This window comes from Melanotaenia boesemani, chromosome 14 (genome assembly GCF_017639745.1).
Source record: "Melanotaenia boesemani isolate fMelBoe1 chromosome 14, fMelBoe1.pri, whole genome shotgun sequence".
Taxonomy (NCBI): Eukaryota; Metazoa; Chordata; class Actinopteri; order Atheriniformes; family Melanotaeniidae; genus Melanotaenia; species Melanotaenia boesemani.
Window position 1 is genome coordinate 29,059,880 of NC_055695.1, and position 22,274 is coordinate 29,082,153.

Consider the following 22,274-nt stretch of genomic DNA (forward strand, 5'->3'; position numbering starts at 1 on the left):
GATAATTAGTCAGCCATCTCTAAAGACATAGCACATTGTCCAAAAGCAGAGGGAGATCATTTAAAAGGAATTAAACCCACAGGGTGTGTTTTGCTTGGAGAATTACTGTGTCCTCCATCACAGAATCCATTTTTTCTAAAGAGCTCTGCATCTGAGGCCCTGAGGACTGAGATAATATGAGAAATAATAAAACAAAGATGTGTCAGTTAAAGTTTTAACAATTCGTCTGGAGATAGGAGTCATCTTGTTAGTTTTTATCCTCAATACTACAGCGTCCTCCCCCTAGAGAGAATCTCATCAGGGGAGTCAGCAAAACAGAGACCACTAAGCTCTCCAATGGTAACTTTACTATATTTCCATTAGAGACTGGTTGGTTGGAACTGTTCTGACACACAGTTCCAAACAGATTTAGGGAAGCATTAGCAATCACTGCAGCGACTGTTCAATGCAGTCCTCACAGTCCATCTGTAAATCCCACCCCGTGGAGCTTCCGCTCTCTGGTCAACCTGGCATTTAGCATGAGGCAAAATCAGCTCAAACCCCCTGCCACTCCTGGTAATTGTGCATATTTGCTCACAGGAATGTTTTTACTCTGCTAGTTAGATCCTATTAAGGTCACCTAGCAACCTTCTATAAAAAGAATGGATCATACAGATATCAACATAAGGGTCTGGCACCCTCAGGCTTTATCTCTGTTTCAGCATTGGCTGTTCCTGAGCTGGTCAATGTGCCCATCACCCAGCTGCATTAGTCCCTCTACGGGGGCTCGGGTAGCATATTGACCGCCAGTGTCAGGATATCCTCTCAGCTGTAGGGCGTCTTGCCAAGCGAATGTGCAACATTTATGTTACTGAGCTTCATCAGTGTAGCGACTGTGTTGTCTGTGCTTTTGAAGTGCGCTAAACAGGTTTGTTTTTCATGGTTCTGCAGAACTAAAGCATGAGATCCTGGTTTGGAGGCAAACAGCTCAGCGTATTAATCCCGCCAGCCGAGAGGAGACAGCGGTGAAATGCCTTCTGATGCAAAAAGTGCTCAACTTGGAAAATCTGCTTCGCAAGATGATGAAAACTTTCCAAAGGTTAAACCACAAGCCCTGTAATTTTATCCTCTCTTACAGAAACATATTTCTCGGTTGTTTATGGCTGAATTCCTTTCCATAAAGCAGCTACTTGTTTATTACTCTTTTATGCTTTATACTTATGATTAAGACATCACATGCAGGTTAATGAGATTATTACTATTGCTTATTATTTTACACATCTGAAATGAGGAATAATGGATTATGACTAATACGAGTTAACATGCACTCAATACCAAAGCAGCATAACATGCAGCATTGTTATAACAAAGACACTTTTTCCTGTGAATACTTCTGCTCGTTAACCTTCAGACAAATGGAGTTATTGTCAAATTTCACTGTTTTGCATGACAGACAAATTTCTCAAGAGGATAAAAACTGGGAGCAAAACATTCAAGAGCTGCAAAAGAAAGTAAGCTTTGATCCTTCGTCTCAGACATTTTTCTCAATCACTGCAGAAGGCTGCATTGATATACCATCAATGATTAATGAGGTTATTTTATATATTCTTTTGCTTCCACAGCACAGAATAACTGATAAGGTTCTCCTGGTGAAATGTGCATCCGTCCTTGGTGTGGTGATCTTCATGTTCTTTCTCAACTCCTTTGTTCCCAGCATTCATCTTGAGCTTGGTAAGTGGATCTCAGCCTCATCAGAGCTATTTCAAGTCTTTCATTATGATCTCTTTTTTTTTCTCTGGTAGAGAGGTTTGTAAATGAAATCTTTCTACATGAACAGGGACATTTAGAGACCACTGATACGTTTCTTATCTGTTTGTGCCAATCGTTCACATTCAAATCTAGATTTTAGACACTAAAACAAACTAACTGTCATGTCTACGTGTGGACCGGAAACATAGCCTTTTTGGCTTACAACATCATGTGTTCTGCTATTTCTTTAGTTTAACATTGCAAATATGTGCCAAGCTCCCCTTTGTTGTTTGTTGTTGGTAACGGTGGACCTTTCCAAGATATATGGCAAACTGTTTTTGCTAACAATTTGCAAAGTTATGCTAACTTTGCTGATAGGACTTTTTACATGTTTGCACATAAATGTGTGGTCACTTGCAGACTATGTTAAGTAATGGTGACCTTAGAACAAGCTATGTAATACAATGATATAAAAACCAACATCCCAATAACACAGCGTCGTTGGTCTAGGTCCAGACCTAGATGGTGGGAAAACTTTGAGAATGTGGTAGTTTATGCTAGAAAGTGGTAAGAAAATCATTCAGAACATCACTGTTGTGTTTAAGGGAGCTGCTTTGCCCATATGTAGAAGAAGCAGGAACCTGCTGTGGGATCATCCGTTAACCCTGTCAAAACATTACAAACACACTATGTCTGTCTGTTTTCATGTGAATGTATCTTAGCCTGTGTGTATAGTACTATCCCATCTACCAGTTTTCAGCCTCTCAAATGTGAAGCAGCAGTCGATTTCTGACTATCTTACAAACTGGTAGCCGACCCCACCCACCCGGGCAAATCTTCCATCAGGAAAGCAATAATGGAACATTAAAAAAAAACAGGTAAAGACTCAGAAACAGCCTCTTCCCCAGAGCTGTGGAAGCCCCCCTGTAGTTCAACCTTGCTCCACCCCCCCCCCCCCCCCCCCCCCCCACCCCCACACACCCACCCAAAACACACACACACGAACACACACACTCTACAGTACATGGAAATGGGCTGCCAACTGCTCCCATTGATGCTCCCGGTTTCCCTGTGATATGTACTGATTTTTTTTTCTAAAAATTGCTAGTTTTACTTTTACAAAACTAATAGCAAATTAAAAAGCAACTGAGATGCTGATGTTATTGAGACTGCAAAATTCTCATAGTTTTATCACTGTAAATAAAATAAAATGTACTTCATTTATTTAAGAAGGAAAATGTACTATATTAATGTAGGTAGCTTCTTCTGTAAATGATCAGCTGTTAACCGCCCCCCCCCCCCCCCCCCCCCCCCCCCCACCCCCACCCACCCCGTTTTTTTTTTTTTTTTTAATTTTAAGCATGTTTTAATATATAATAATTAACATGAAAAATCCAGGAGCTCAACATGACAGAAAAAAATGGGGGAAGGAACAGAACCTACAAAATCAGTTATGCCAATAAAAGTAAACTAAATTGATATACACACGTATAAATCTATCAATATGCATACATAAGCATATACATAGATATATCGAGCATTTTAAAAAACAAGTTGCCTCTTTCTGTCCTAATAGGTCTTAATATTTCATATATGAGTGAGTAGGAGTTTTCAAGGTTCTTGTAGTGGAGTTTTGGAAAAGATCTGTTACTCTTAGTGTGACGCAAACATGACTTCTGTACTGGTGATGCTGCTGCTTACCTGTCAGTGTGGGGTTTAGTTTTAGGGTTAAATCTCATCTGTCTGACACTGCGGTGTCTCTTGTGCACTCTGCAGATGACCTTACCGGCATCTCATTAGTTTGGATTGCTGTCTACATGCACCTCCCTGTGAGTTTACTCAGTCACCAGGCACGCTCAGTTAATTACAGGCAACGTTCAGGTTGCCTCTCTGTGACATTTAATAAATGGGAATGACCCCACAGCAGCATGTTTTCTGTCCCGCCGGAGAGAGAGGCGCCTGTTCAAACATGCCGCTCATTAATGTATGCAGGTCAGAGTCAGGGTTGACTGCAGCTGCAAGCAAAGTCTGCTCATTCACAGGCAGTTTAAAAACCTAGCCTCATTAAAAATTCATTTACTTCACACGGTATGATTTAATTGCAGTTTCATTACTGTCCAGTCATTTGTTTCCTCTACTGTGTCTCAGGCTTGGAGAGTTACAACTTGAGTGAAGATTAAACCATTTTGATCCCAATGAATCAGTGTAGGTCATCAGAAAATATCAGTTTGAAAAATGCATCTAATGAAAGAGGATGAATTTAATCTTGTTAGCATCTAAAACCTTCAAGCTGGTTTAATCCCTCTAAAATCTTAAAACATAAATCTCTTTATCTTCAGCATTTTACTTGTATTCATGAACTTTGGTTTGTTATAAGACACTTTCCGCAGAACATGTGTCAAACTCAATGTTGCCGTCTCATCTGACAGATGACTCCATCACGAACTGTTCAGACTTGCCTGAAAGCTGTTTTTAATTGGAGAACCCTTCAGGTTGGATGTCTGCTGTTTGCCTCTGGGTGTGCACAGGAGGCACATTCAGGGCTTTTGTGACTGAAGTGAGGAAATCAATTGTGTCGTTTAAATTTATGTCGCAGAACGCTGGAAATGCTTAAGATAATGGTTATGAAAAAGAGTTCAAAACGACACGTTTTTACCTTTAACCGTTGATTTCCTTAGCAAAAGAAAAAAAAACATTTCATGTATTAAATTCAGATTTGATTCCACGAATAGTTACAGACAAATAGCTGTGAGAAAGAAACATGATGTACTGCAGCTCCAGCCATGTAAAGAAGTATGTAGAGCTATGTTGTGTGTGTTTTTTAATCCAATGCTGACCTTCTCTTTGCTGTAGAGCCTCAGCTTGTTTGAACTCTCATTTTAAATTGATGAGAAATGTTATCAAACTCTGCAGGATGGTCTCAAATCTCACCCCACAAAAAAATGTGAATGATTTTGCCTCCATAACCAGATCTGTTGCAGGTTCTACTGGTGTTTTAACAGAGATCATTCCTCTCATACTGTCTGCCAAGTCCACTGATCATCAAAGTAGGTGTGTTTCCATTAGAGTTGTCAAAAGCTAAATATCGCAATAAAAAAACGGTAATGGAAACACCTACATTTAGAAAAAACTCCCAAGTATTGCTAAAAAGTTTTTACGCTCTCATGAGGTGGTTTTTCAGAAGTGTCGATATAGAAGTATATCGTAAAAGTGTAATGAAAACACTTTTCTTGCATTTACGCGGGTCACGTGACCAGTTCATTTCAAATAGAGATGGCACATTCTGAGTAGACGCAGGAGGAGATGGAAATCTTTTGACAAATAATTAAAGAAAAAAAAATAAATTGTCATCCTTGATGGCAAACAACGGTGAAATGCAAGAGTTTTACAAAGATTTAAAAATCTCTATCCTCCTCAAAGTGGAGTCTCGCGTGACTAGATTTTACGAGAATAACGGCTAATGCACTGTGGTGTGGATCCAGTATATTCTTCTCAAAAACCCCCAAATAAAAGCACAGTAACCCAAATACACCAAGTTGACACAATAAGCATTTAGTTCAGTCAACAAAATTCTTTCTAGGTTAATGAAAGAGTTTCATTTAGGTGGAAACTATTTCTATAATATCACCACGTTCACCTAACAAGTTTTTTTTTTTTTTTTAGTGTATTGTGCCACACCGTGAACTGTGGAATCGCAGCACAGAAATGTCCACAACAAAGGCTGGCGTACTTGTTTTCAGTTTCACAAACTTCTGTGCACTGCTTTAAAAACACCCATTTGAGCCCAGTTCTTGCTGAACTTTGACTGAACAGAAATGTTTCAGTAGGTTTTGATCCTGTAAACGTCATGTGAAGCTACAACACGGTCTTGACTTATTGGTCTTCTGTCTGTTCCACTGTTTCATGTCCTTCCATCGCTCTTCCCTCTTCACTAATTCCCTCAAGTTGTGAAACCTTCTCCTCAAAGGTCTCAACCAAGGCAATTACTGGTGCTCACCTGTTTAATCAAATTTTCTCAGAGTGGTTGCACACTCATGTCTCTTTCAGAAACACTAATTCTGAAAATCCGCCGGCTTGGGCCAGCTTTTGTCCTTCAGACTGGAACATGTTGGAGCGACATTTATGTGTTAATAAAGTTTGGCTGGTTTAATCCATTGTTTCTACGAAGTAAGACTTGTTGTTGGAGATCATTTTACCATTAGATGAAGGCTTCTGCTGTCTTTAATAAAATTTATGTTAGACATTTTTTTTATTGAACAAAGAACATGTGGAACTTAATTATGGCTTGTTGTTGATATGTGAATAATTTGTCTTCAATCTGGACTCACTGTGTGTTGGCTGAGCGTGTTTTGTAGCTAAAGTAAAATGTCTGATGGCATTTTCCTTCATCTCTCTCTCAGGTTGGATCGCTATCCTGGGTGCACTTTGGCTTTTGGTTCTGGCTGATGTCCAGGATTTTGAGATCATTCTGCACCGTGTGGAGTGGGCCACGCTGCTGTTTTTTGCTGCGCTCTTCGTTTTGATGGAGGTATTTAGCAGACATGCCTTGTTTCTGGCATTTATGGAAAGACAAAACAACACAAACCAAAGAAGTGATGCCAAACAACAACTTTTGTTGTCTTGATTTAAGGCGTATGGGTCCAGGTCTGAGGTTACTTTAAGTGTAACTGGGCTCGGGACTAGATCTATTGACAATGACAGAAATCCAGTTCGGCAGGAAGCTTACATTGTTAAAAATAATTACTTTTTTCTTTACCCATGAGCCGTCCAGTAAAAGGTCAGGGAGAGGAATGTGACTTCAGCACAATGAGGGCTTTCTTGTTTTTTTTCCTCTGATTCTTTGGCATGGATGTGAGCAAACTATGTGTAAGAAGCATTAAATTCTGTCTTGTGTAAGAAAGCCGACTGTATAAAGAATTCTTAGCTGCATTTGCACATTTCTTTTCTTCTAAATGTCAGGTACAATAACAAAAATAGATTTGTCTCTTTCTTTTTATTAAGCACTAACTAAAAACCAAAATGCTTTTCATCTTCTGGTTCCCACCTGTGAGTAATAGTTTTTTTTATATACTTTTTTTTTTTTTTCTCTATTATTATCGATTTCCTCCTGTTCATTTTTCAGGCTTTAGCCCAGCTGCAGCTTATCGACTACATCGGAGAGCAGACAGCCCTGCTTATAAAAGTGAGTTTTTCCCTTTGATTCCCAGCCTCAGCCATAATCCTTCAGGTCTCCATGCAGCTGATATAATTGATAATTGTGCACAGGTGACATGATATTGCATTCCATGCATATTGATCCTTTGGGCCCTGCACAGCTCTGTATTCTATTATTTTGTTTACATATGATTCCTGCCAGTAGTTGAAGGGGTCTTAGGTAATTTTCACCCATATATTTGCCTGTGTGCACCACGCAAGCGAGTCCTCTCTTAGTGGAGAATTGCAGCAGTAATAGGTACGTCAACTTATGTTTAGACAGCAGTCCTGTGACAGTCTAATAATCACACATGACAGGTGGTGTGCTATTCTGGATCCTTGACTCGCTCTGTTTTCAAACAATAGGCATCAAATTGGGTAGAATAGCGTTGCCTTCCCCTCAATGCAACTGGAAGATGGGGTGAAAATGGGAGCTATTGTTCCCTTTAACCTGATCACGAATGCCTGAGATAAGATCAAGAGGGTTCAACAACATCATGTGGAGAACTGGCAGAGCTCTCAAGATAAAACTGAGACCAACCACCTGTGGTCCTGTCATCAAACAGCTTCATCTTCTCAGCCTGAGGAGAGACTGATTTATATGAAACACATCAAATACGACCAGCTGAGGTAGAGATTGTGTATTTGAATATCAACAAAAGTGGCAGTGAGGTTTTATTTTGATTATCTCCCCTCTCAGGCGGTGCCAGAAGACCAGCGCTTGGCTATAGCCATTATCTTAGTGATGTGGGTGTCGGCTCTGGCTTCCTCTCTCATTGACAACATCCCCTTCACTGCTACCATGGTGAGAGCTATCAGTGTAATACTATAGACAGATGCAACATCACAGCACTTTATGAATGATTACTAATAACTTGAGCTGTTAAATGATCAACATTTTTAATCATATTAATCACAGCTTACAAATGAATTATTAATAATTAATCACCATTCACGACTATGCCTGAAATCTGCCCATTTTTACCGTGTTGATTCAACAGAAAGAGACAATGCTACATTTAATGTTAACTGACCTTCTCTTGGGTAAACGTCAGCTGTCCAAGGGTCAGTAAATGCAGCATGTTATGTACTTCTATATTGTTCTGCATCATCTCTACCATGTTCTGGATCATAATGCAGAATTCATACAGCATCATTTCACCAACCGTCTCCATGGTGATAATATCTGTCATAAATATCATTGCTTGTTTTACAAGTTGTTCTTCACTTTTTTACATTAGATGATCACTTTAGTTTTTATAATCAGTTCAATATTTCATAAAATCTAGGTCTTAAAAAAGGTCTCATTTGTGCCCCCCTTTTCCTGGCCAGTACCCACCCCCAGAAGACGTATCCTTGCTTCCTTTTTCTGTTTTACTCTCACTAAACATCTGCACCTGATCGATCTTCATAGATGGGGTTGTCTTCATGGTTGTCCGATGACTAGCAAATTTTACAGCTGTGTCACTAGCAAACCTCATTAATACTGAAAAGTAAAATTATATAAATGCAAACAATATCTAATTGAAACTGATTGATTGCTAGCATCCACGTAGCCATAAAACCAACAACATGTTTTATTTCCCTTGGAGATGCAACTTTAGCTGAGTTGAGAGCTAGCTGTTTTTGTTGGGGCTTCTTTAAAGCTGTAGTAGAGTTACATTACAGACACCACTTATTATCATCACTAAGGTATAATATTACGGAGTCCACCGACATCAGCATTGGAAGAAAATATGTCTTATAATGTGGCCACAGATTATTTATGTGTGGGGATGAGATAATTAGGTCATGGCCATGTGTTTGTAATGCTTCAACAACTTCACCAATGTCAACATGTTGTTTTAGTTTCAAACTGTGCAACTAAAACACCTTATATTAGATGTCTATTACTAATATGTCAAACGGATTTAATCAAAACAGATCTCAGGATATTATCTTGTGCTTTCATTTTGGGGTTTTTGAGAAGAATATACTGGATCCATATCGCATGCATTTCACCATGATTGCTCTAAAAAACAATGCAATAACTTCCAAGCAGTAAACAATCTGATCAGCTGGAAGAGCTGCACATTCATACTGGCTTGCACAGGACCCACTTTCTCCTGAGAAGAGTAAAAGACAGAGCAATTTGTATTTTTTTTCTCTCTCTTTTGTTCTGTAGCAACAAAACACACAATCAGATTGCTTATTTAAGGATGTAAGTGATGATAGAGTACTTGCAGAGCAAAATTAAAAACAATAATAGTTACTACAAACAACACTTCTCTAGCAATAGCTACTACAGCAACAGAGGTTTTGAGCAAATTTCTGGATTTATTTACCATTATGTTGGTGCAAAAAGCCCTGCACATGGTTTAAGTCAACTTTTGGTTAAAATACTGTTCAACTTTTCATGCAAAGTATTATTGGTGTAAAAACTCAGCTACTTGAATGATGAAGAAGCTTTAACTGTGTGCACAGATGCATCTCAGTGTTAATGTTTCACAGATGTCTGAGCATGTGTGTTTAATTAAAGAAGAATATCCTGTAAAGAGATCAATGCTTCAGAGGTGTGAGCAATTAAAATGACAGTGAGACACCAGAAAAAGTGTATTTTATTTGCAGAATGGGCTGTGTATAATTAAACCATCAGATTTCTGACTTGCCAGTGGTGTGTCTGCAGATTTGAGAACGTTCTTTTGTCTGATAGTTTTCCTTATATTTTCAGGCCCATGCAAGCCTTGTTCCCACTGAAAAGAGGAGGACTTCAAAGTCAGCTTTCAATTCAGTGCACAGCTGATAAAAAAAAAAACATGCTTGTTCTGATTGTCACCATAGACAGAAGCTAAAAAGAGAATTAGTTTTCCTATTCACAGCAGAATTTGTGTTCAGAGAGTGAATGTGTGAATGAATCATTACAAAAGTTCTTTCCTTTACTTGCAAAAATCTTTGCAAGAGGGAAACAAATCACAATGTCAAATGATCTTAAATGATGTCAAATGAACAAAATTTGGGCACAAATGATGTGTGTGCATATCTGTGCATTTTCAGTGGTTTATAATCTGCCTCTGGTGCTTCCAGATTCCAGTTCTCATCAACCTGAGTCAGGATGCAGATGTCAACCTGCCAGTAAAACCTCTCATCTTTGCTTTGGCCATGGGAGCCTGTCTTGGCGGTAAATCCTGATTCTTATAAGCTTTAATATGAGTACACAGTGTTCCAGAAGATTCTTCATGTTGGATTTTAGTTAATGAAACATTTGGGTTTTTGTTTTTCTGTGTTAAATTTATCTTGTGTTGTCTGTTTGGATCACTGATAAGAATCTTCTAAAGGTTTGATGATTAGTTTCCAGGTGAGCTTAATAAAACTGAAGGAGGTTGTTCCACATTGTTAAGAGAGTCACAGTTTCCATGCAGTCTGGGGAAAAAGAAGGATCTTTCTGAAAACGAAAAGTGAGAAGTCTCATTGCCTTGAGAAATGAATAAAAACATTGAACATTTCCTGTTTGTCCAGATAAAGTCAGATGAAGGAAAGTCTCCATCAGGAAAATGTATCGTAGTCAGTGATCAGCTGTTAAAAAGCCACCAAAGAGAAGCAGGTTTCTGAAGCTGCTGGTGAACCTCTCCATCAGGATCCTCCTGAGGCTGCAGTTATACATAATCTGGACCTTCCTTAACCAATGATCACACAGATCACATCAGCAGGTGGTGGTGGAGTGATGGTTTGGGCTGGAATAATGTGGAGTGAGATGGGAGGACCTTTTAGGGTGACCTCTGATAAACCCATCCAGTTTCTAACGGAACATTTCCTTCCGTGGTAAAAAAATCCCATGATACAGAAACACCAGCAGAAACTTTGGCTGCTATATAAAGAGAAAAGCTCAAGTGGGACCACCATCGTCCACTGACCTCCACCCTACTGAGAACCTGTGTAGCCTCAAAAGGAAGATCTATGGGGAATGGGGGCAGTAGAGCTCAAAACAGCAACTTGGGGAGGAAATTCTGGTCTCCGCAATGAGATTCAGGCAGAAACTATCCATGAACTTCAAGGTTCAGTGGTGAGAGCGATGTTTAAGTGATTTCAGAGAAGGACTCCATGTTAACATGGGACTGGAAAAACTTTATATTGATTTATTTTTAGAAAAAATATCTCCTATGTGATGAATAAACTACAATAGCCGAACATTTTCAATTCCTTTAAACATATACTTTTTAAATGTTTTGAAACTATTATATAGAATAATCCGGAAGATTGTTTTAATCATTGGTAGTTTTTGTTTAATAAAATCCAGAATATTATACAACCTAATATAATTTTTGATTAAAAAATCGTATTGACAATGATGTGCACTGATTGTTCAGGAGAAATAAAATAAAAAAACAAAACAAACAAAAAACAGCATATGTTTAATAATTTGGAACACAGTGTTAACGACCCTCTAGATTTCCTTACAGACACCAGAAACTTCACAGTTGATCTTTAACTGAAAGGTGAGGATCTTTATCGACATCCTGTGAGAGATATTCAGCTGTAGGTGGCAACCACAATTTTCAACAGCTGTGCTGCTCCTCTGGGAAACTTAAAGATCAGCTTCAAGGACCTCAAAGCATGCCTTGAGGTTCTACTCCAGGCTCTAATACACCCCTGTGACTGGCTTTTCAGCAGAATGTGGAAGGACACAAATAGAAATAGCTGTCAAAGTTTTTCAGTTTAATCAGCTGCACTGTGACAGAACTTTATTGATCGATGGTATGATGATGCTGCCTCTCAGATCCATCCCACCTATGACACTTTTTAAAGATGTGAGCAGTTACACAGTAAACGACGGCTGAAGGGCTGCAGTCGATGATGGAAAAATGAAAAATCCAGCTGAATGATACTGTGGTTGTTGGGTAATTCTGCTCAACGTGTTGAATGATGCATCTTAAATCACTTGAATCTTTATTTTACATGGAGAAACTTTACAAACAATCACATAAATCTTAAACAGAACCCTATAAACTTAATATGCAGAAGATTGTCCGTTCTTTTTATTTTATTTTATCCTCTGTTCCTCTCCAAGCATCTTTGTCTCGTATAACTGACTTTATTTCAAAGTGCAGGTTTAATCTGTCAGACCACTTTTGTATATCAGAGATTTTGAAAAGTCTTCTGCAAATTACATTTACCTGAGCATCCTAGCGTATTGCTCCACCACAAAGCTCTCTTTACAAGGTGACTCACAAGATGATTTTCATTTTTTCATTTATTTAGCTCGTCCTTGCTCCCTTCTCCTGCCCATTTACAAGATGTTGCTTTCAAATCCTTGGTCCACAAAATGATGATTTAGGTTGGATATTTTGTTTTATGCCTGTCACCTTGATTCCTCTCTCCTTTGCTTTGATCCCTTGCTGCCTCCACTTGCATTTTAGGAATTAACACTATGTTCACACTGCAGGTCTTAAAGCTCAATTCTAATTTTTTTGCTGAGATTTTATTTTTCTACTGTGGTTGTTTTATAATGACCACCATCAGACTCCAGTATGAAGAGAGTGATCCAAAACTGCAGGTTTTAGATGTTTCCCTGCTTCAAATTAATGGGTCATTTTCCAAAACTTAACAACAAACAGCTGATATTTGATATAAATCAGGTGAGTTACAGCTGGGAAACATCTAAAAGCTGCAGGACACTGGCCCCTCGAGGTCCAGAGATGGTGAACCCTGGTCTACGGCCCTGGATTGTCTCACTTCAATGATGTAAAATAATTCTGATGAAATGTAACATGATCTTTCAGACTGAGGTCATCTTGAGACATGTCTCTGGTTTGGGACCACATATGAAAGTGGCCTGGGTCTGATTAAATAAAAACTGATAAATCAGGTCTTAAAACTTCATTTGCCACCACTTTTAATTAAAACAGGGAAAATTTAGTTTTCCCCATAACCATTCAGAGCTTTGTACACCAGCAGAAACATTATATAATCAATTCTTTGATGTGAACAAGTAAAACAAGCACTCCCTAAGCTCCACCGCCACTTCAAATGTGCCACCAGGGAGCTAATACACTGGACAAGGTATACTCCAACATCAAGCTGGGCTATAAGGCTTGACAGCTAGCACACCTTAGCCATTCAGACCACATGTCCCTGCTTATGATCCCTGCATATATCCCTCTCCAAAAAACTGCTCCCAAAAACAGAAAGACAGTAACAGCTTGGCCTGATGATGCCTCTGAGCAGCTGCAGGACTGCTTCGACAGAACTAACACTGACAATTTCAAATAATGCTGCAGGTGTCTCAGTTTTTTAGAGAGACCTGTAAAAACTCCATCACAGTAGTCAAGACTACTGACAGCAGATGATGAAGTTTTTCCAAATCATGTTGAGCCTTCAGTTCCCGTATTCTAGATATATATTTGTCAGGTGGTAAAAGGCTGATTTGTTTCCTGCTTTACTATGGATGTAAAAATTTAGCTCAGAGTCTGAAATGACACTACAGACATGACATTACTGAAGACATCATGTACTCTAACATAAATTTTGGGTGAAAAACGCTAACAGGTCAGCTACTGTCTTGCTTTAAATTAACAGATTTCCTTTACGTACATTTTTCCTATATCTTCTCAGGAAACGGAACACTGATAGGAGCTTCGGCCAACGTTGTGTGTGCAGGAATCGCTGAACAACACGGATATGGCTTTTCCTTTGTGGAGTTTTTCAAGTAAGCTCTTTATCTTTTAACAGCATTTTTAGTTTGTATGTAGGGTCATGCCAGACTTCTCCATAGTTGGAAATACTATACTGTAGGCTATTTTGCCTAAAGGGGTACTTACACATTAATGTCTGTCATATGTTGGGGTTAAAGATGCCAAGAATGAGTTTGAGTTACGTCATAAGTGTCTAACAATCCAGATTATTATAAAAGTTGTAAAGAGTGAAGCTGAAATGAAACTGACACATTTAGGATGCCTTAGGGCAGCTGTGTGTTTCAGTCAGTGAAATTGTTGCAGGATCCAACAAGAAACACCACACAATGTTTCCTACACTCTACATCCACTTTATCAGGTCCAGCTTGCTAGTACCGGGTCGGACCTCCTTTTTCTTCCCGAACTGCCTTAATTCTTGGTGTCATAGATTCAACAACATGTTGGAAACCTTCCTCGAAGGTTTTGCTCCATAGTGACATGACGGCATCACACAGGTGCTGCAGCTTTGTCGGCTGCATCCATGATGAGAATCACCCATTCCATCCTCTATCTTCTATTGTCCAGTGTTGGTGAGTGTGTGTGAACTGTAGCCTCAGTTTCCTGTCCTTAGCTGACAGGAGGCACCCGGTGTGTCTTCTGCTGCTGTAGCCCATCTGCTTCAAGGCTGGACGTGTTGTGTGTTCAGAGATGCTATTCAGCAGACCTTTTTGGACTTCCTGTTGCCTTTCTATCATCTCCAACCACTCTGCCCATTCTCCTCTGACATCAACATCTGACATTCTGGTCCAGACAACTGCTGTTCACTGGATATTTTATTTTCTTTATATTATTCTCTGTAAACCGTTTGCGTCAGCAATGCTGTGAAGGCAATGGCAGATATTTGTTGAAATGTTTATAGCAGTAAGTTTGAAGAAAGTTGCCAGTGTTTATCCATGTCTACAGGAAAATTATCATCATGTTATACTGAATTCTAAAAATGCATGGTCAATGACCAGCTGAATTTTTAGAGTAAAACCCTGCAGAGAACTTGATTTGAGAACCTACAGGTAGTCCCAATAAAAAATGTAAAAATCTGAATCTCATGCTAGATGAAAAGTAGACTTCCTTCCCATTTTCCACCTGCTTGCTGATAATTTCCACCCTGCTGATGTAAGAGCCAGACATACTTTGCAATTTTCTAGATGGAGGAAGAGAAGTGGTCACTAAAGTTGAAAAGAGGATGAATATGAGTCTGATCAGGCCTAATATGCAATTATTTGGAAATAGCATAGTTCATTCATCCATGGGGCTATTAAATGTGTATGCAATGATGAAAAGAGACAGAGCAATACCTTGCAGTTTGGGACTAAGACATGCAACAATTTGACTCAAAGACTTTGATATCTGCAGGTTTAACATGTTTTGACTGGATGGTGTGACACAGCAAATTGTGGATTTGAGAGGGAAAAAAACTACAAGTGACCTTTTTGTGGAAAAGAAATCTCATTTCAAAACATTGCATCTTAAGTTTTTGTTTCTTGCTCCATATGCTTTGAAGTGCAAGCAAAGTCGATGAAATAACTGTTAGAAAATTGTCTCCCCTCATAGTCGGTTATTGTATGTTGACAGGGATGGAAATCTGCATGGGATCTCATTGAAATTGATGGAAACAGTTGCAGCCTGTCAGCTCTACTTTCCCCCTCACTGTAACTATGTTTGCAGTGACTGAGGAGACTCTTTGCCCCTGGCTGAAACTCTGCCTGTAATTGGCTGCCTATAGCAAGGATCACAGCTGTTCAGAGAGGCAGGTAACGGGAAGAGAAGTCTTTCTGTGACTCCAGACAGCTGGGACTAACTAGTGCTGTATCAGGTGGTTGAATTGAGGGGCCAGATGAGCCCACAGGGACATGAATGCCTTTTTGATGGGCCTTCACAAAGGAAATGAGTGGCTTTGAATAGCTCAGTGGTTAGTTGGTGTGGCCCCTGTTGCTTTCTTCATGTTGGTGGGCTCTTATCGTCTTCTCCCAAACATTAACCCAGGGAGCATGGTTTGAAGCATCTATTCTACATGAACTAGAAGTAGTCCAGGTTGGTCTGGAATTACTGATGTGTCCAAGCTTTTGCATCACACTGTAAAATCAGGGCACATTCATACATACATGTGCATCAGGGTAAAATGACAAATTCTGATATATTTTTTTAATGTTATTCATGCACATGCAAATGCATTTTATTAAAGCCTAATAAAACGTCCTGGTGTAATAATAAGATTAAAAACTGAGCCGGAAGAACCATAGACACTATATTAATAAAAAAAAAAAAAAAAAAAAATAAATCAGTTGCAGTTCTTTATAAAAGTTTTAAATCAGTCATCTTTGTAAACTTTGCATTCTTTCTTCATACAACTATGCATGACTTATTGTGTTAAAGTGTAGGGGAGCACATGTAAGTCAACAGCAAATTCAGTCTTTCTTCTTACAAAAAGACATCAGAATAATGACTAAATCCACTAAAACCAACAAACAAACAAAATAAAAAAACAAAAAACAAAAAAAACCCAGAAATTTAAACGCCAAACAGTATTGAAAGTAAATTCATTCAAAGAAGAACATACATGTTTTAAATATCAGCCATTGGAAAAAGCACAAAACTTCACTGTATCGCTACAAGAGGCAAAGCAAGGCAGCTTTATTTGTGCAGTACATTTACAGGATAATTCAAAGTGCTTTACATAAAACATTAAAAGCATTACAGCAACCGAATATCAATGGGAAATACATTATTATCATCATTGTCATCATCATCAGCACCATCAATGTCAATGTACATATTCAAGAAAAAAATATTCCAAAAGAAAAACTAGTAAAGGTAGTGGTAAATGAAAAAAAGAAGAAAAAAAATAAAAAACTAATTAAAAAAAATGAAAGGTAGGAATAGACTTCAGGTTTTTGGGTATTTTGTTCCAGATATAAGGGGCATAAAACCTAAATGCTTACAATCCTTGTTTATAAAAAGCAAACTTCACCCAGATGATCTCAGAAGGCTCTCATAGGGTGTCACCAGATCAGATAAATATTTTAGACCAGAACCATTCAGAGCCTTGTACACCAGCAGAAACATTTATAAATCAGCTATTTGTCTCACAGGAAGCCAGTGTTAAGATCTGTGAAACAGGGTGATATATTCCCTGTTTCTGGTGTTTGTGGACACAGTCATCAGAATTCTGGATTACTTGTGGTTGTCTCTGTGATTTTTCATTAGAGAAACCTGTAAAAACTCTATTACAGTAATCAAGACTGAAAGCAAATACATGAATAAGTTTTTCTAAATCATGTTGAGCCATCAGGTATGTTATTCTAGGTACATTCTTCAGATGGTAAAAGGCTGATTTGGTTCCTGCTTCAATATGACTGTTAAAATTTAGCTTGGAGTCCAAAATGACACCAAGATTTTAGGCTCGATAAGTTTATTTGAACATTGCTGAATGAAGCCGGACAATAATATTTGGATGCTCATGTTTGTATCCAGTCGCAATGATTTCATTTTTATGTAGCTGAAGAAAATTCTGAAACATCCAGATATTGATTTGACTGAGGTGCAAACTTAAGCTTTGTAAGGGATCAGAATCCCCTGATCAGGCAGTAATATAGAGCTGAGTGTCATAATAGGATATTTTGTTTGTTTCCATGATTTGAAGTAGTAGGAGCATGTAGATGCTGAACAATATGGGGCCCAAGATTGAGCCTTGGGGAACTCCGCAGGTCATCTTTGTTTAAAATTTGTGGTTACCAACTGATACAAAGTAGTCCCTGTCTTTCAGATAGGGTTCAAACCACTTCCGAACTGGACCATTCACACTTCAGCTAGCCTGTGACTGTGTCAGAAGCTGTGTTGTTCATTACTAGAGAGGGGGCTCAATCACCATCTTTTGAGAGATATTTTCTTTGTAAATGTTGCCATGTGGATGTGATTTTTTTGTGGGGTATGTAGAATAAAAAAACATCAAAATGTCCGTTAGTGTGGACATAGACTTACAAACTGCATCAGAGCTTCAGTCAGAATACACATAAAATAAAATATTTAACTATAATTCAAAATTTTCATGTCTAAGGCTGTTGACCTGAGATTCACCATAAGAATTTTATGTCAGAGAGCAGATTTCATGTATGTTTTACAAAAGGCGTCCCCACAACATGACACTACCACCATCATGCCTGACATCTGTTTTTACACAATGAAACCAGAGATCATTTACCTGTAGCGGCTGCCTAAGACAAAGCAACTTTAAATCACTTACACTGTCTTTTTGCACCACAATGTTTGAACAAGTTTTTGAAATGAAGTCACATTCAGCAAAAGAAGCTGATGAACTCCTTCCTTTGGACTGTTCAGGTTCATGTATCTATTCTAATAGCAGCTAATCAGAGAGCAACCCACAACTGTTGCAGAGAAATTTGAAGTGAATCATGATGTTGATTTAGCTGCTTTACAGACAGAGAACAATTGTTAATTCTTCTCCACATATTGTTTTGTTTGTTACATGATGTGCACTTCTTCCAAAAACTATGCCAATTTGCACAAGTAGCTGCAAGCGTATCATGCACCATAATCAGTGTCAGAAATAAAATACTTTCTGACTGCTTCATAGCCTAAATGGAGGATATTTTGGTACTTTATAAGTCCTAGTTCTTACTGAGTGGAGTTTATAAACTTTTCCCAAAGGAAGCAGTTCTGCTTTGTTCTTTTGTGCCTTCAGTGTCAAAGGAGTGCATCCCTTGGGTTTTATCCAAAGAGAGTCTTTGAGATTGCATCAGGACTTTCAAAGAGCTCCTATCATATGCAATTAAGTCAATGTGTGAGAGCCTAAGGTAAGCTGGGTAATTTTTAGACAAGGTGAACCTTGTTCCTTTCTGTGTTGTGGTAACTTTTCATCTGCCCTCTGTCTCTTCATGCTGTGGCTGTGAAGGGAAAATGGGTGCTGCTCAGCAGAAAAGGATTGTGTAGAGGTGACCTCAGCTTGTGGATGATAACAGTTCAGATTTCTCTCTCCATCCATCTCAAGTAGACATTAATTTGGTAAAGATACAATCACAGTCGTCTTGTGTTAACTATCTTTGACCTTGTGAAATCATGAATCCCATTCTCACAGCTGTTTTTTTAAATGAAAATACTGTATATATGGCACTGAAAGAAACAGATAATGCTGGTTCAGCAGAATGGAGAGATTTGCTTTCTGCTGCAGATCAATAAACACACCACTGACTATGAGCAGTGCTAACTTTTTACATCACTTTCCAGCCTTGAGATGTTTTTTTTATCACAGTGATAGAACGTAGCAGCTCTGGACTGAGATGCAAAAACAAGATGTTTCTCTATATCCATGTAGTTAGCATGCAAGGATGCTGACTTGTCCTTTAGCATTGAATCTTATCACAGTACCTTCAAGCACAACCTGTTTTACAGGATACTTTTTCAAATATGTCATCTGCAAAGATGATCTAATGGTAGTTTTTTAACCAGCTGATTTCAGTCATGTTAAACCTACTTCATGCTAAATAAATTATTTTAGATCCCATGCTAAATACACATGTCTTACAGACGGAGCCTTCTGTGTGTCATTTGTATTCTTTACATGCGTGTTTCAGTTAGTTTTCAGAAAGCTTGTGGATGACGTAACAGAGCATTACCACTGGAAGTCATTAAGGCAGTGTTGTACAGTATAGCTCACAGCCAGTGGATGGAACAAAGAAGAAGCCACACCTGTATTTAATAACTGCACAGACCATTGCTGTCTTTTTTTCATGCATCTAGTGCATTATCAAGCTCTCGTGAGAGGTAAACTCTGAACTTTGCACTGCTCTAGTCGATGTATTGCCTAACTATGCCAATGTAAAGGACACATGGACACAGTAAAAAAAAAAAAAAAAAAAAAAAAAAAATATATATATATATATATATATATATATATATATATATATTTATATTATTATAATAAAATATATATTAGGGGTGGGACACTTTAATGCATTAATTATGATTAATTAAGAGGGGCCTGTGGAAGCGCTGCTCATTGAGAAGAAGTAAATGTGCCTTCAGAAGTCTCCAATAACACCAGAAAGTTGATAGATTTGTTGCTAGTCGCTTCTTTGAAGTACAGTCACTAGATGGATCTGAAAACTCGCTAATTATAGTCATTTTACAAAGTAGTTAAATTAGAAACCGCGCACTGGCAAACTTTCTGCGTTGTTTGGAACACAAACTGCAGTTAAAAGCGTTAAAGTTTTTTGTAATTAATTATTTAATCAAAATTAAAACTTTGATTAAATTAAAGTTAAAGTCCATCTATGTATTTCTATTAATTCTGTTACTTTCTCATCACTATTGGCTCTGCATCGTATGGGCCTATATTATTTAACAACCTTTAAATTTCAAGCCTTTCAGACAAAGACAGCATGTCATTCCAGCTGTTACCAGATTTGCTATAAATGTTAAATAGGAACATTTTCTTTCGTGTGTAAATAAAAAAATTGTCGTTCTAACCCTTGTGACTCATTTCACATGGCTACTCATAAAGTTTGACTTTTGATTTGAATGCACCACTGCATTTATTATTTAAACATTAATGAGCGTAAGTGCTTGACAAGCCTCATTAAGCTTCACTTCTAGCAATAATTTGACATTTTCCCATGCATATTAAATAGAAATAAACATATTATTACACAGAATGAACAAATAGTTGCAGCAATAATAATCATGGCTGTCTTTTGTGGCATTTGGCAGTTTTTTTCCAGTCTTTTGTTTCCACTGTTACAACTTAATAAAAAAAGATAAAAAAAAAAAAAAAACATGTTGCTGGTTTATATATTTAAACTGAATTTCAACAATTTGATAATGTCTGTTAAACTGGATTTGAATAATTTGCAAAAGAATTAAAAGTATGAAAGGTTCACAGTGTGAACACAACCAAAGCAGAGTCAAAATATCAAGTTAGTACAGGAAAAGAAAAATTAAACCAAAATTACTGGACGTGCTGCTTAATAAATAACAACCCAGATAATACCTTCAGACCATTAGAAAAACAGAGTGAGCAAATAAACTTAGAATACATTGATTTAGTTAAACATATTGATTTATTTGTCCCAGGTGCAGTATTTGATTAAAACAGTGAAGAGACACATTACCATCTCTTACTTGCACAGGGGCTCTTTTCATTTCATACAACTGTTTGTGAAGCATTACTGACCTGAAATTTACCTGAACAAGATTAATTTTCACCCAAAGATTTTATGTGCATATGTTCATTGGTGGCCAATGGCCAACCAAACAGCCCATCATTTAATAAACATGGCCACTATAACTGAGCATCAACACAAAATATTAAATAGATTATATATAAAAACACTTTTCTAGTTTTGTTGATCACATAAAACACTACAAGCCATGTAAAAAACAGACAGGGCAGAAGCTCTTCAATAAAACTTTCAGCTTTATTGTGAAACTTCTTGGAGACTAACATTTCGGCACCTTCTGTCTTCATCAGTCACAAGTGAACACAGCAGCTCTCTGTAGCTCTCTTCCACGATGGCTCTTCATACATGCTAAAAATGCTAAAGAACTAACTAATGTTTTTAAATACACATATAATAAAAAAATGAAGGTTTTTAGCAATTTTTCATTTTTAAAAAATGGAATAATTGCATTGAATTTTCACACTATAATAAACACTAAAATCATCAGTAATATCTTTTAAATCTGTTTTTCTTGTCATTAGGTTGGAAACTATGAGTTTTTTTTTTAAACATCATTTTCCACAAATATCCAAACATCTCATAGAAGAAACTCTGTCTATCCTCTTTTTGCAAAAGTTTTGTTTTTCTTTATTTTAAAACCTAAAAATAGAAATAAAATAATAAAGTATAAAAATAATAAAAAATGACAACAAATTTCCTATAGTACATACTTATCAAAAATTATAAGTTGTCTTTTTTTAAAAGGTCTCGTAACATTTGCAGCTTTAAATGAGTTTTATTTAGCTGGGTTGAGGGAAAAATGGCTCTTTGGATTGTAAAGGTTGCAGACCCCTGCCCTAGAAAATCTAAAACAGGTGCACACAATTAATTAGAAGCACAGCAAAGCCCTGCCACAAGCCCATTGGCCCATATATACATATATATATATATATATATATATATATATATATATATATATATATATATATATATAATCAGTGAACAGTACAGAATATAAACAGAATGTAAAGTGATTTTTGATCCAAAACATGTTTAGATTTATCAACACTGCAATATTTTTGCAGTCTGCCGCTTTTCTTTAGGTGATGAAGAGGCAAAGTTATTTTTGAGTTCACATGATCATTAACTACTTCAATGAAAGATTTGTGGTCAAGTCGAACTCCTAATTCAAACCAAAATTTGGGTGCAACTCAAGGTGTCCTTGCCCCTCACCCTCCCTGGAAAAGGTGATCCTTTATATATGTTTACAATCAGGCTGAGACAGTTATTGATATATATTTTTAGATGGATGTCTCTGTTTCTTTCTGTTGTGTCCTTTTGGTCAGACGATTACAGTACCTTTATTTTTCAATGATCACAGTTTCGATTAATCCTTTGCCGCTTTGACAATGATTGATTGCCAGCTTGCCTGTATACATGTATTTTCCTTCCTGCTTTTGTCCTCCCAAATCGATCT

General features: G+C 37.6%; 1 protein-coding gene across 1 annotated transcript in view; it reads left to right on the top strand.

Annotated features, from left to right (window-relative positions):
• Window positions 1-22,274, top strand: part of oca2 (oculocutaneous albinism II) — a 60,868-nt gene that overhangs the window by 35,817 nt on the left and 2,777 nt on the right. Inside the window, exons 16-23 of the mRNA XM_042006533.1 lie at window positions 931-1,078; window positions 1,433-1,490; window positions 1,602-1,710; window positions 6,129-6,256; window positions 6,851-6,910; window positions 7,622-7,726; window positions 9,985-10,078; window positions 13,510-13,603. Coding sequence (XP_041862467.1) covers window positions 931-1,078; window positions 1,433-1,490; window positions 1,602-1,710; window positions 6,129-6,256; window positions 6,851-6,910; window positions 7,622-7,726; window positions 9,985-10,078; window positions 13,510-13,603 — 796 coding nt within the window. The remainder of the gene's footprint in view (window positions 1-930; window positions 1,079-1,432; window positions 1,491-1,601; window positions 1,711-6,128; window positions 6,257-6,850; window positions 6,911-7,621; window positions 7,727-9,984; window positions 10,079-13,509; window positions 13,604-22,274) is intronic.